Source organism: Dipodomys spectabilis, unplaced genomic scaffold (genome assembly GCF_019054845.1).
Source record: "Dipodomys spectabilis isolate Male_0828 unplaced genomic scaffold, ASM1905484v1 ptg000158l, whole genome shotgun sequence".
NCBI classification, from domain to species: domain Eukaryota; kingdom Metazoa; phylum Chordata; class Mammalia; order Rodentia; family Heteromyidae; genus Dipodomys; species Dipodomys spectabilis.
Genome location: NW_024870835.1, coordinates 4723598 through 4736653, shown reverse-complemented (window position 1 = coordinate 4736653; position 13056 = coordinate 4723598). Strand labels below are relative to the sequence as shown.

Sequence of the window (13056 nt, the reverse complement as noted above, 5' to 3'; positions counted from 1 at the left end):
AAGACAAGCCTAAAATCTGTTCCCTTCAAAATCTGTTCTTAAATATTGCAAGATCCCAAACACACACACACACAAAAAAGAAGAAAAGTCTAACCAGGCATGTTGGCTCAATCTTGTTATCATAGTTACTTGGGAAGCAGAGACTGGAAGGACCACTATTCAGGGGTAGCCCAGGCAGAAAGTTAATGAGATCCTCATTTCACAATAAGCTAGGTAGAGAAACACTTCTGTGATCCCAGCTACCTAGGGTACATAGATAGGGGAAATCGCAATCCAAGGCCAGCTGGGTCAAAAATGGGAGAAGCTACCCAGAAAATAACTGAAACAAAAGGAACTTGGGCCCCCACAGTGTAACCCCTGCTTTCACTATATTTGATGTCAGTATAACATGTGGAGGAGATGGGGACAAACAAGTCGTTTAAGGATTCAGGTGGACCTGTTGCAACAATGAGAAGTACAAAATGTCATGTCAAAACCAGCTTTACAATGTCGGAGGGGGGGGGAGGGGGGATATGATTGGGTGGGGGGGAGGGGGGAGGCTGGGAAGGGAGGTGAAGGGTAAACAAAGGAGGAGGCTGCAATGCTTGGTAAGAAATGTATGCATTATCCTGACCATGTAATTGTAACCCCTCTGTACAGTATGTTCTCAAATAAAATAAAATAAAATTTTTTAAAAAAAAAAAAAAGGAACTTGGGGGGTATGGCTCAAGTGACCTAGCAATTACCTATCAAGCACAAGTCCCTGAGTGCACATGCAAGGAGGGGGAGAAGTGGGGGAGAGGAAGAAGAAAAGGGAAGGTTATTTTGACTCTGTTTCAGAGGCTTGGACTCATGGCCCATTGGTCTGAGCTTATGGAATGAGCAGATCATGGCAGGAGCACGTGATCAAGAAAACCTACTCATCTCACAGCCAGAAATCAAGAAAATGTTGGTGTCCCACAATCCCCTCTAAAGGCATGCTCCCAATCACCTAAAGACCTCTCATTATGCCCTCCTTCTAAAGATTCCACATACACACACAGCAGTCTCCTGGGGACCAAGCCATTAACACAGGGCCTTTGGAAACGCATATTTTCTACATAGAGTTTCAAGATTAACATTACTAATCTCTTTCGTTGACTTACAGAAATAAAATAATAGTGAGTGTTTTCTTACATCTGGCTTTTTGTCCTCAGGGTCATGTTTGTCTCGTGTATTTTCCTTTTTTCACCTTCACAAATGCATACATTTGGTTTTTATAATGTTTTCTCCAAAGACTTTAAGTATCTTCTACCCTGGCAAATGCCCTTGACCAGCCGCTGTTTCCTCTGCTTTTAACTGGCTTCTTTCTTCCTGCCTCTCTTTGGAAGTCTTTTTAAAAGGCAAAAGATCTAGAGATCCCTGAGAGATCTGAGGCATTATTTAGTTTGGCCAAAGGATGGTAGAAGACGCCTAAAGCAGATGCTTCCTGCAGAGTAGCCCCACAGAACACTAGCCAAGAGGCGTTAGTGGGTTCACCTGAATATGTTTAGCTGATGAATTTTGTTTTGTTTTGTTTCATTTTGTTCCCTAGGTGTGCCTGAAGCGGAAGTGACTTGGTTCAGGAATAGAAGCAAACTGGGCTCCTCTCACCGTCTGTATGAGGGCTCCTTGCTGCTCACAAATGTGTCCCTCTCCGATCAAGGCCTGTATTCCTGTAGAGCAGCCAATCTTCATGGTGAACTGACTGAGAACACCCAGCTCCTGATCTTAGGTAAAACCCCAGGGCTGTCATCTCAGCTGGACCTCACTGGTGGGAGGACTATCTAACCCACGCTCCACCTCCTCTTTGTCCCCCACTGAATTAGGACATAAATGGCAAATTTGGTATCTCTCTCCTCACCTTCAGCCCTACCAACAGCAAATATAGACTTTGGGACCAAGTAAACATGAATTTGAAACACCTCTAACTATATGGCCTTGGCAAATTAATTCACATTAGCTAAAGGAAAGCAATTCTCCTCCTTGTCCTCCTCCTCCTCTTCTTCTTCTCCTTCTTCTTCTCCTTCTTCTTCTCCTTCTTCTTCTCCTTCTTCTTCTCCTTCTTCTTCTCCTTCTTCTTCTCCTTCTTCTTCTCCTTCTTCTTCTCCTTCTTCTTCTCCTTCTTTCTTCTCCTTCTTTCTTCTTCTTCTTCTTCTTCTTCTTCTTCTTCTTCTTCTTCTTCTTCTTCTTCTTCTTTCTTCTTCTTCTTTTTCTTCCTCTTCCTCTTCGTCTCCTTCTCTTCCTCCTCCTTCTCTTCCTCCTCCTTCTCTTCCTCCTCCTTCTTCTCTCCTCTCTTCCTTCTCCTTCTTTTATTTTGTTCGCTTATTTCTGGTTTTTTTTTTTTGTATTTTGGGTTTTTTATCATTCTGGGCTTTGAACTCCAGGGTCTCATCCTTACTAACATGCTCTTCCACTTAATCCATGACTCCTTTCTTTTTGCTTTTTATTTTATTTTTCAAATAGGCTCTCCACACACTTTTGTCCTTGAAGGCAGGCCTTCAAGTATGAGCCTCTTATCTTCACTTCCTGAGTAGCTGGGATTACAGTAGTACATCACTGCACCCAGATAAAGCTATATTCTTAACTCTTTCACACTAATGATTTCTTTGAGGACCAGATTAAAATTGTAGATTACCTTCTTCAGAGAATCATCAGTGCAGAATTTTTCCTACAAATCCAGGAAGGTTATAGTATACATAAAGTCTCCACATGCATGTCCCAAGTGTAAGAATTGTTAATTAAAGAATCTAGCATACTTTCTGGCATACAGTAGATATTCAGAAATAATTGCCAGACAACTATTTACCAGCTGCTGCTCAGGGGTGGCTCAGCCATTTTGCAGGTTGCAAAACTTTTCTGCTTTCCTTCCCACTGAGTCTAGTAGTTGGTGAGATAGAGTTCTTTACAAAGCTTTATTTTGAGAGTATTCCTGCTTTTTTAAACAAAGCAATTATTAGAGTACCTATGCTAGCTTTTTCACCAAGAGAAAGCTGTCATTCTAGGGGGAGGAGGGAAGGAAAATGTGAGAAATAATAATTACATGCCCCACACACATTCATAAACATACATTACTGACTTCCTCAGAGGAAAGTAATTAAACTTTACACTTCTATTTTCACACCCAAAGTTGATATGATACCAAAACCCAGGTTCTCTCACCCCTGCCCACTCAGAGTTTAGAGGCCCAGCTTGGATGAAACCCCATGGGTACAGAAACCTCCAACCATCATAGGAAGCCACAGAAAACTGGCTCAGAGAAAAAAGGATGTCATTTGTTTTGCATTGGGTTTCATGTGGCTGGGCTGTTGGTCTGGAGCCTAGAGCCCAGGGACTTTTGCCCCACTGAGTTACAGTGCTTACTGATGGCTTCTTTCTCCCTAATAACACTTCCTTGTTGTCTCTACTAACAGAGATGAAAGCCTAAGATGGTCACTGCTACTGTGGCGGCGTTGCCAGTGAAGTGTGTGTGTGTGTGTGTGTGTGTGTGTGTGTGTGTGTGTGTGTGTGTGTGTGTGTGTGTGTGCTGTGAGCCAGTTCTAATTTTATTCCAACTCTAATACAGTGTGATTGTGAACATGGTGTTCATAGAGCATGAAGTCTTCCCCATTTTAATCAAATATGATGGGAGGGGGGAATATTAAGGGTCAACTGTAGAGCTTTTCTTGATCAGAAGTCTTAGTTTCTTAACCAGATGCTAATGACTCACACCTGTAATTCTAACTACTCAGGAGACTAAGATTCAGCGTATAATGGTTGATGCTTAGTCAGACAAAAAAGTCTGACAGACTCCATTTCCAAACTAACCAGCAAAAAATTGGTATGAAGACATGAGCCAAGTGGTAGACCCAACAAAGAGAACAAATATAAGGCACTGAGTTCAAACCCTGGTGGTGGCAAAAAAAAAAAAAAAAAAAGGTTGACTTCTTAAAGATGATTTATTTTCATAGCTAACATTAGGAACATGGAAAAAATGTCTATGTTATCAGTAAAAAAAAAAAAACATGGCATAAGTAATAAGAGAGGGATTTTGTATATAAAGCTAAACTTCATGCCAATTCTGTGATTTAACTATAGCATGAAGGCTTGAAGTATAATGAAACAAACATACATTTCTTCATAGTGATTAGATGAATATCCATTAAGTGTTACCTGTAAGTCTATGTCAGCTGGACACTAGTAGAGTTTTAGGAGTAATGTAAGAGCCAATCTCTCCCCCTAGAGAATTTACACTTTCACTGGGAAGACCAAGTGCACTGAACCAAAGTGAGAAATCCCAAAAAAGCTATAAGACATGGGTAGGGACTGACTTTTGGCCCAAGGAGAATAGCTTGTTTTACAGATGGAACATAGCCCCTTTTTGCTTTCAGTAAATAATCAAAGCCTTCTTGAATTTTAAGAATGAACATTACAGAGGTCAGGAGGAAGAGAGACCAGTTTTGAGTAAACTATCATCATCAGTTCCCAAAATCATGGTATCCAGAAGAAAAGAGACATTGGAAAGGAACCCATTTTACCAATGAAGAAATAAGCCCCCCCCCCAAAAAAAAGAAGAAAGAAGCCCAATGGGCTTAAGTGACAGGCAGAGCCATAGTTTAAACCAAGGGTTACTGGATGCAAGCAGTCATGTGCACCTTTCAAAGAGAGTTCTTTAAAAACTGTATTTCATGAATAGCTGTGTAATCTCAAGATGATGATCTTTAACAAGCAAAGGCAGAGGTGTATTTCTGAAGTAGACTGGCTTCCACTGATGCTTATTTACCACCTGTAACAAGTGCTAAGGACATGGTAGGGTCCTTGCCATAGCTTGTTAAGATGTCCATCCGTTACAAAAGCAATACTTTTGCTCTTCATTCCACTTCCATAAGTGCACTGGAGAATAAGCAGCAGCTGGCCTGGGAAGTGGGAACAGCAGTGCCTCAGCAGACACAGGTCAAGGAGCAAAGGGATGCTGCTACCTCCCTGGGAGTGTGGGCAGCCTTCCGCTAGTGGGCTCAGTGTGTGCTGCCCTTTCGTTTGTTCACTGGATATAACAAGTGGCTATAGCTTCCATTTCTAGTTCTGGTTAACTTGGTCTCTGATGGCTTAAGCCCTGACTCTTTGTAAGATATTGAATAATCAAGCATCCCATAGTCCTATTTGTCAAAGTCCTACTTAGGCATAAAAATCCATGACAAAATAAAATAATTTTACAACTGAATTTTTCCCATAAGGGAAAAAAATGACAGGAGAGGAGAGGGAGTAGTTGAGAAAGAATAATATAGGTGGAATAAGTATGAGCAAAGTATATTAATGCATGTTACAAATATCACAATGAAATTCTTTTAAGTAATACATTTTTGCTAACAAAAAGTTAAGGAAAAAGAGAGGGATTGAGGGAGGAAAGGAAAGGAAAGGAAAGGAAAGGAAAGAGGGAGGGAGGGAAGGAGGGAGGGAGGGAGGAACGGAGGAAGGGAGGGAAGGTGAGAAAGAAAGAAAAAAGTCCACTCACAAAATCTTTTAAGTAAGAAATTCTTGAGGAGTATTTCTGTGGGAACAATAATGAAATCTTTCACTATGAAGGATGGTATAAGAGTTAAATGAAAAATGGGATGAAAACTATTAATCTCACAGCTTAGTGTAGTGTAAATGCTAAAGTTGCCTTTTAAAATGTGTCTTTAAAATAATATGGTTTAATTTATCTACAAAGTTATAAGGATCCAATGTTGCTGTGGTTTAAAATGATATAAAGTAAGGAACTCCTGAAATTAATGTGCCTGTATCTTATGAGTTACCTTGTTCATTCAGGCATCATAAATTTCCCTTGCTAAGTTGATCATCTCTATAGGAAAAATGATATTAAGATCAATAATAACAATAATAATAATGCCTTCTCATACACACACATACATGCCTACCATTTCTCTCTCCCTGACACCCCTTAATACAGCCTGTGTGATTTAACCTCCTGATTCACCATCTGTCTTCTTACAGATCCCCCTCAAGTCCCTACACAGTTGGAAGACATCAGAGCCTTGCTCTCAGCCACTGGACCGAACCTTCCTTCGGTGCTGACGTCTCCTTTGGGAACACAGCTGGTCCTGGATCCTGGGAATTCTGCACTCCTTGGTGAGTCCAACCCTCCGAAACATTGGGCAAAAATCCAGGGCTGGACAGGATTTATGGATGGGTGACTGCTTGCAGGTGGGAGGGAGGCAGCGGTGGGGGGTGGCCAACAGGAAATCACTAAATTGCCTACAGAATCCAGACTCACCAGTGGAAACTTGGCTGACTTTCCACATGAGGTGAGTGCAGCTCTTAGTCTGGACTCTATAGCTTGTCTAGATTCCAATATGGCCCCTTTCTGAGTCCTCTTGGGCTGATGCCACAGCCCAGATCCTTTCCATCAGGATGACTTACTGAACTTGGACGATCACTCCTTTATACCTGCCCCCTCTTGCTTACTATTTCCCAGTGTCCCAGCCCACCCCCACACCTTCCTTCCACTGAGAGAGAGAGAGAGAGAAGAGAGAAGAGAGAGAGAGTTATAATCAGCTTTCAAGGATAAAACTATGGGGTCAGCACACTCTAAATGCCAGTGAATCTGTCTGGACCAGCTTTCTATAGGCAGAGTATAAAGCCAAGCAAACTCCTAAGGACAAAACCTCCCTGACATTAAGCACTGGAGACTTTCACCACTTTTCTCTATGTGCTGGTGCCCTCTGACAGCAAGAAATTGTACATCCAAACCCTATGTCCCTCACCCCACAATCATGGAGATGCTAGAAGTCTTCTCGCCAGATCCTTTTCTTCCAAAGGCCTGAGGTATAAGAGGCAGGGTGTACGTGTGTGGGGACAAGGATTATATGGGAGATCTCTGTACCTTTCTCTGTTCCTCAGTTATGCTGTGAATCTAAGAAAAAATCATAATAATGAAAGCTTTTTTAAATCTTCACACCAACTATGTTAACCAAATTGTTGATCATTTCTAATAGCTACATTTATTCCCTTGGCTCCAAGTTTAAAGTATCTTCATTCTTCTATCTACCATTTAGCAAGGAACAAAGGCCAGTTGATTACCAGTGACACTGGTGAGGAGTTATCAACATGGAGAGGAGCCTTGTGAATTTAGAATTTGAGAGCACAAAGATTACCTTCAGTGATCGTTATGATCTGAATTTAGTGAAGAATCCTCCTAGCTTCTCAGCATATGCAGAAAGCTTCTGATTTCTTTATTTCTGATCTGGGTAAAAGACACAGATCCATTTAATAAATCATTCTATTCTGTTTCCCATAACTGACAAAAGCTTGGCATTAAATTTTTCCATATCACGCTGATCAGAATTCACAGAAGTTTTGAGTTGCATGGTTTCTTTGGCTTCCAAATGATAAACTTATTCCAAATTAAGTGTGTGCATTGTGAATTTCTTTACTTTAGACTCATCACTCTGAAAGCTTACCATAACTGTTCATCATAGCCTAGTAACTAGCAAAATGTACTGCAATTGTTTATTTTCAAGTTGAATGACTGGTTGGGGTCACTCAGGTGCCATTCTCTATGCTGGAAAAGTCAATCTGCTCGTATTTTTTTCCATCATAGCTTTTCTTTTTTTTCTCTCTTATTCTGGAATAATATTTTGTCTCATTTTAGCCATGGGCAATAAGAATTTATTGTGCTTTATGCTGCTGCATTCCATTACTAGTTTATGGCGTTTGGCTACCTTGGGCTGGCATTTAAATCTAACAGCTAAAATCACCTTAATATCCAGTCTACAACCAGACCACTCCATGTAAATGAAACAGGGAGTCAGTATTCATAAAGTCCCTGAATGTAACTGCCTGGGCAAAATGAACTCTAGTGGAGAACATCAACATTGTGCCTGCACTATAGAAGTAGGGGAATTCTACCTGGAATTATGGAAATAAATTAGGAAATTATATGAAATATTAGGACTCTCAGAAGTAGATTATTTGAAACAGGTGGCTCAAGCCTATCCCAGCTACTTGGGGAGTACAGATAGGAAGATTGTGGTCCAAGCCCAGCCTGGGCAAAAAGTCAGGTCACAAAACTGTATCTTTACCAATAGCTAGCACATGGTGATACACACCTATTATCCAAGCAATACAGGAAGATACAAATAGGAGGATCACAGTCCAGTCAAGTTTGGGCATAAAAGAAGACCCTCTCTCAAAAACTAACGAACACAAAAAGGGTTTACCACACAAGTGGTACAACACCACCGATCTTACAATTGTGAGGGTCACAGTACCACAAAATAAGATGGATTATTTGGATCAAGCAAAAGCCTCTAGGATGCTTTGAAATGACGTACAAAGGATGGATGGGACTGAAAAAGCAGAAAGGGGGGAAAATGAGTACTCAATAGATAAAAGCAACACCATGAATTCTTTTTTTTTCTTTTTTTTCTTCTTTTTTTCTTTTTTTTTTTAATTGTGAAAATACTGTACAGAGGGGTTACAATTACATGGGCAAGATAATGAGTACATTTCTTATCAAGCATTGTAGCCTCCTCCTTTGTTTCCCCTTCCCATCCCTTCCCATCCTCCCCCCGCCCCCCACCCAATCCTCCCTGTCCCCCCCTCAGCTAACCCCCCACCAAAGTTATAAAGTTCGTTTTCGACATGACGACTTGTACATCTCATTGTTGCAATGGGTCCACCTGTATCCCTATTTAAACGATTTGTTTTTCCCCTTCCCCTCCATAAATTATACTGACATGAAATACAGTGAAAACAGGGGTTATACTGTGGGGGAGGGACATACAAAGCAACAAAGAAATCATCTTATAAATGTGTTAGAAACAATCGCATGAAAGAAAAAAAAACATTTGAATACATATCTTAGGGTTCATTTCCCTAACCTCACCTTATCTGACCTTTTCTGCTTGACTCATACATATACTAGATATTGCAAATAAGGGAAACCATGGGACCTATGTTTCTTTGGGCCTGGCTTACTTCACTTCATATAATTTTTTCCAAGTCTTTCCATTTCCTAACAAACGGGGCAATGTCATTCTTTCTGATGGAGGCATAGAATTCCATTGGCAGCACCATGAATTCTGAGACAACAATGTGCAAGATTGCCAGACACCAGTAGCTAGCGCTTGTCATCCTAGCTACTCAGGAGGCTGAAATCTAAGGATCACGGTTCAAAGCCAGCCCAGGCAGTCTATGAGACATTTAGCTCCAATTAATAATCCACCAGAAAACTGGAAGTAAAGCTGTGGCTCCAAGAGCTAGCCAAGAAGAGCTCATGATTAGTGCACAGGCCCTGGGTTCAAGCCCCAACAACACCCCCCCCCAAAAAAAAAGGTGTTTTGTTTTGAGCCAACCCTGTTTTGACTAGTAAATGGTGAGATTCTGGTATGTGCATTTAAAGGTCAGTTGACTAACAGATCCATGGTCCTGGTGCATGTCATCGTTCTATAGCCCAGGCACAGTAACACACTAACCATGATTCTCTCATTTCACAAAAGCAAGGGGAGAAGTGAAATTTGGGGAACTTTAAAGTAATGTCTCAGAAATGAACGCTTCTTTTGTGAGTCAAGAATCTATTCCAGAAATGGACATGTTATTTATCAGACACAGTGGCACGGATTTCACTTCAACACACACATGGCTACAGCTTTGAGGAAGGAATGAGGACTGGGCAGCATGCACACAAGCCTTTCTGCGCCTCACTCTCTATTAATGTAAAATGGAAATCTGGGGCCTGAGTCCCTTGTTGTTCACATAGTCTTGGCTGTGTGACTGAGGTGCAAAAAATAGTCACTGAGGCCTCTGCCCTGTCACCTGGAGCCAACATAACAAGATCCTTTGTCCTAGGTAAGCCATGTGATAATTCTTGAGTTCTTTTGTTTACAGCTGTCCTCTTTGCCAGCTGCTCTGGAGAGCAAAGCCAGTGCCCTCAGCCACCATCACCGTCAGTGGTCCAGACACCTAGTGCCCCACAAGGCTACATTGTGAGAGCAGAAGAATCGCAGGCTTCCCTGAGCCTATATTATTTTTTCAGATTTTTAGATATTTTGGGGGGGACCACCAAGACCTAAAACTAATATTTCTCATAGTACTCATTTATTGTGAGCGCTGATTTTTTGAATAACTTTTGTTGGAGTTTTTACTATATAGCAACAGATCTTCATTGCACAGCAATTTAAAATTGAAGCCAAAGAAGAATATGAAAAATGCCTATAATGAGACCAAATCCTGAGATCATCAGTGTAAAATAGCTTGTTCCTAGACATTAATATGTATAGATTTTTATTTGAAATGAAATACTCTATATATTGCTTGTATTTCTTCATTTGATTATATTTGACAAATAGCTTTCCATATTGCTGTTCTTCTATCATTTTATCATTTAGTTAGTTAGTTAGTGGGTGTATGTAGTACTAGGGACTAACTCAGGACCTTGTGTAAGCATTCTACCACTTAAACCATGTCACTAGTCCCTTTTTGCTTTGGTTATTTTCAAGGTAAGGTCTTATGTATGTCCCAGTCTAAGCTGCAGTCCTCCTACTTGTATTACCCTGTGTCACTAGATATGATAGGCACACACCACCATGCCCACACAGTGTACTTTCTCTATAGCTAAGATAACAGGCATGTAGCACTGCACCCAGAAAGTGGATGAGATGGAACCTCATGTTCTTGCTATTTTGTCCTGTTATGTGTATCATTCTCTTACCTTTAACCAAAAGTCTCAACATTTATCTCCCATTGTGTGTGTGTATGTGTATGTGTGCACGCACGCTCACATGAGCACCAGTACTAGGGCTTTTTTAATGTTTTTATTGTAAAAATAGTGTACAGAGGGGTTACAGTTACATGAGTAAGATAATGATTACATTTCCTATCGAGCATTGTTACCTCCTCCTTTGTTTTTCTTTTTTTTATTGTGAAAATACTGTACAGAGGGATTACAATTACATGGGCAAGATAATGCGTACATTTCTTATCAAGCATTGTAGCCTCCTCCTTTGTTTCCCCTTCCCATCCCTTCCCATCCTCCCCCCCCCGCCCCCTCACTCAGTCCTCCTCCCCCCCTCCCCCTCCTCCCTTGTTCTTCCTCTTCCATCCCTTCTCTCTCCACCTCCTCAACTCCCCCCCCACCCCACCAAGTTATAAAGTTCGTTTTCTACATAATGTCTTATACATCTCATTGTTACAATGGGTCAATCTGTATCCTTGTCTCAGCATTTTGTTATTTCCCTTCCCCTCCCCAAATTAGAAAATGTCAAATACAGTGACAACAGGGGTTATACCATGGGAGAAGAACATACAAGAGAAAGAGCCTGAGGTCTTTTGCTCTAGGCTGGCATGCTACCTGCACTTCTGGCTTTTCGGTGTTTAATTGGAGATAAGTGTGTCGTAGACTATCTTTCCTGGTCTGGCTTTGAACCACAATCCTTAGATTTCAGCTACTTGAGTAGCTAGGATTATAGACATGAGCAACTAGCATTCAGCTTGTCTTGTGTTTTGTTCTAGAAGTTCTATAATTGCCTGTGATTATTTTATAATTAGGTCTGTAATTTGAGTTAGATTTTTGCATGTGATGAGAGCTACATTGTAAAGTTCATTGTATGCATTTGGATACCCAACTTGCCTCTCATTGTTGAAAAGATTATCCTTTCTCCACTTAATTGCCTGAATTAAATGTCAACAATATATGTATGATATACATATATTTACATAACACCCCATTCCACCTAATATTCTAGGAATCATAAGATTTTCCAATTTGGCTGTTAAGAACAGGTACTGTTTTCCTACCATTTATTTACAAATCCAAGCACTGGTGTGTCCATTTCTCTGTAGTAATTCTTTCTCCTGCCTCAGGTAGTTTTTAACATGCATGCACTGACTTGCATTCTTCTGAATGAATATACAAGGGAATCTTCTGAAGATTTCCAAAACCCATTGTAACTAAAATTGTATTCGAGTTAAACCTGTTCAACTGCTGATGTATTGTTTGTCGCTGCATTCACCCCACAGAGACAGGGTTTAATATTTGCAAGAGAGACCCTTTAGCCTAAGATACTTTCTATCTGGTCCTATATAAAAAAATCTTAAGCAACTCCAGATCTTATCCCTCCATCTTACCATTACCAAGTGTTTTGCACAGTGGTGACCATACATTCTGTTTCTAAGAATCACACTCTTGCATTGTATCACTGAGATAAGCATTCTGCACTAGGGCAAAGACTCTGGAAAGACCCACAAAAAGGAAGGGGGAAGTAGAGATTACCTACAGAAAGTCAGAAGAGAAAGAAAAAACTCTAAAGAAAAAAAAAAAGATCCTGTGTGTTTGGGGTTGGAGGGTTATTGTTATTGTTGCTCTTGTTCTTTGTTGTTTTCAGAATTGCATAGCTTCAGTTGGCTCTAGAATTTAAAAATGTATAACTATTTGGAGCTTAGGAAAAGCAGTTCTCCCCTTTTCCCAGCATATCTTACTTAGATCCAGTGCCTAAGTAAGAGTGTCTTGTAGAGTAGATGCACAAGATTTGGCTGGCCCGCTCTCTTTATGACTCTCCTTTGTAAATGAACACTTTTCACAATGCCGCTAGAGACCCACCACCCAGCCCCATGGAAAACCAAATAGCCTCAGCCTTTCCTCAGGCCATGTGAGCTCCCAAGAGCAGGGAAGTTCCTGGGGTAATTCCCACCCCCATCTGCAGAGTAAGGCCTTCTCATAAAGAAAGCCATTGTGACTGGCTCTTCTCCCATTCAGGGTTCACAGGGTATAGCACCAGAGCAGCAGCCTGTCAGCTGCAGGGCTTGTATGTGTAGCAGCTCCTCTTTTCAGAACCCCCACAAACCCTGCGAGGCCCAGCAATGAGGCAAAGGCCCACAGGCTGCAATCAGGCAGTGGTGTTTTCATTTTGATCACCTGAGACAGACTACTGGCTGTTTCTCTGTGCTTATTTCTCTGCATTTGAATTGCAGAGCCCTGCTCACTTGAGATGTCTCTGCTTCAAGCAATGATGCTCTGGTTGATCTAAAATCTCATACTAAAACATTCTCTAGCACTAAGTTAAGACTGGTCATTCCAACAAA

The 13056-nt window shown here is 41.0% G+C and overlaps 1 protein-coding gene across 1 annotated transcript in view; it reads left to right on the top strand.

Moving 5' to 3' along the window:
• Positions 1 to 13056, top strand: part of Adamtsl1 (ADAMTS like 1) — a 391483-nt gene that overhangs the window by 343091 nt on the left and 35336 nt on the right. Inside the window, exons 22-23 of the mRNA XM_042692956.1 lie at positions 1553 to 1732; positions 5971 to 6105. Of these exons, the coding sequence (XP_042548890.1) occupies positions 1553 to 1732; positions 5971 to 6105 (315 nt within the window). The remainder of the gene's footprint in view (positions 1 to 1552; positions 1733 to 5970; positions 6106 to 13056) is intronic.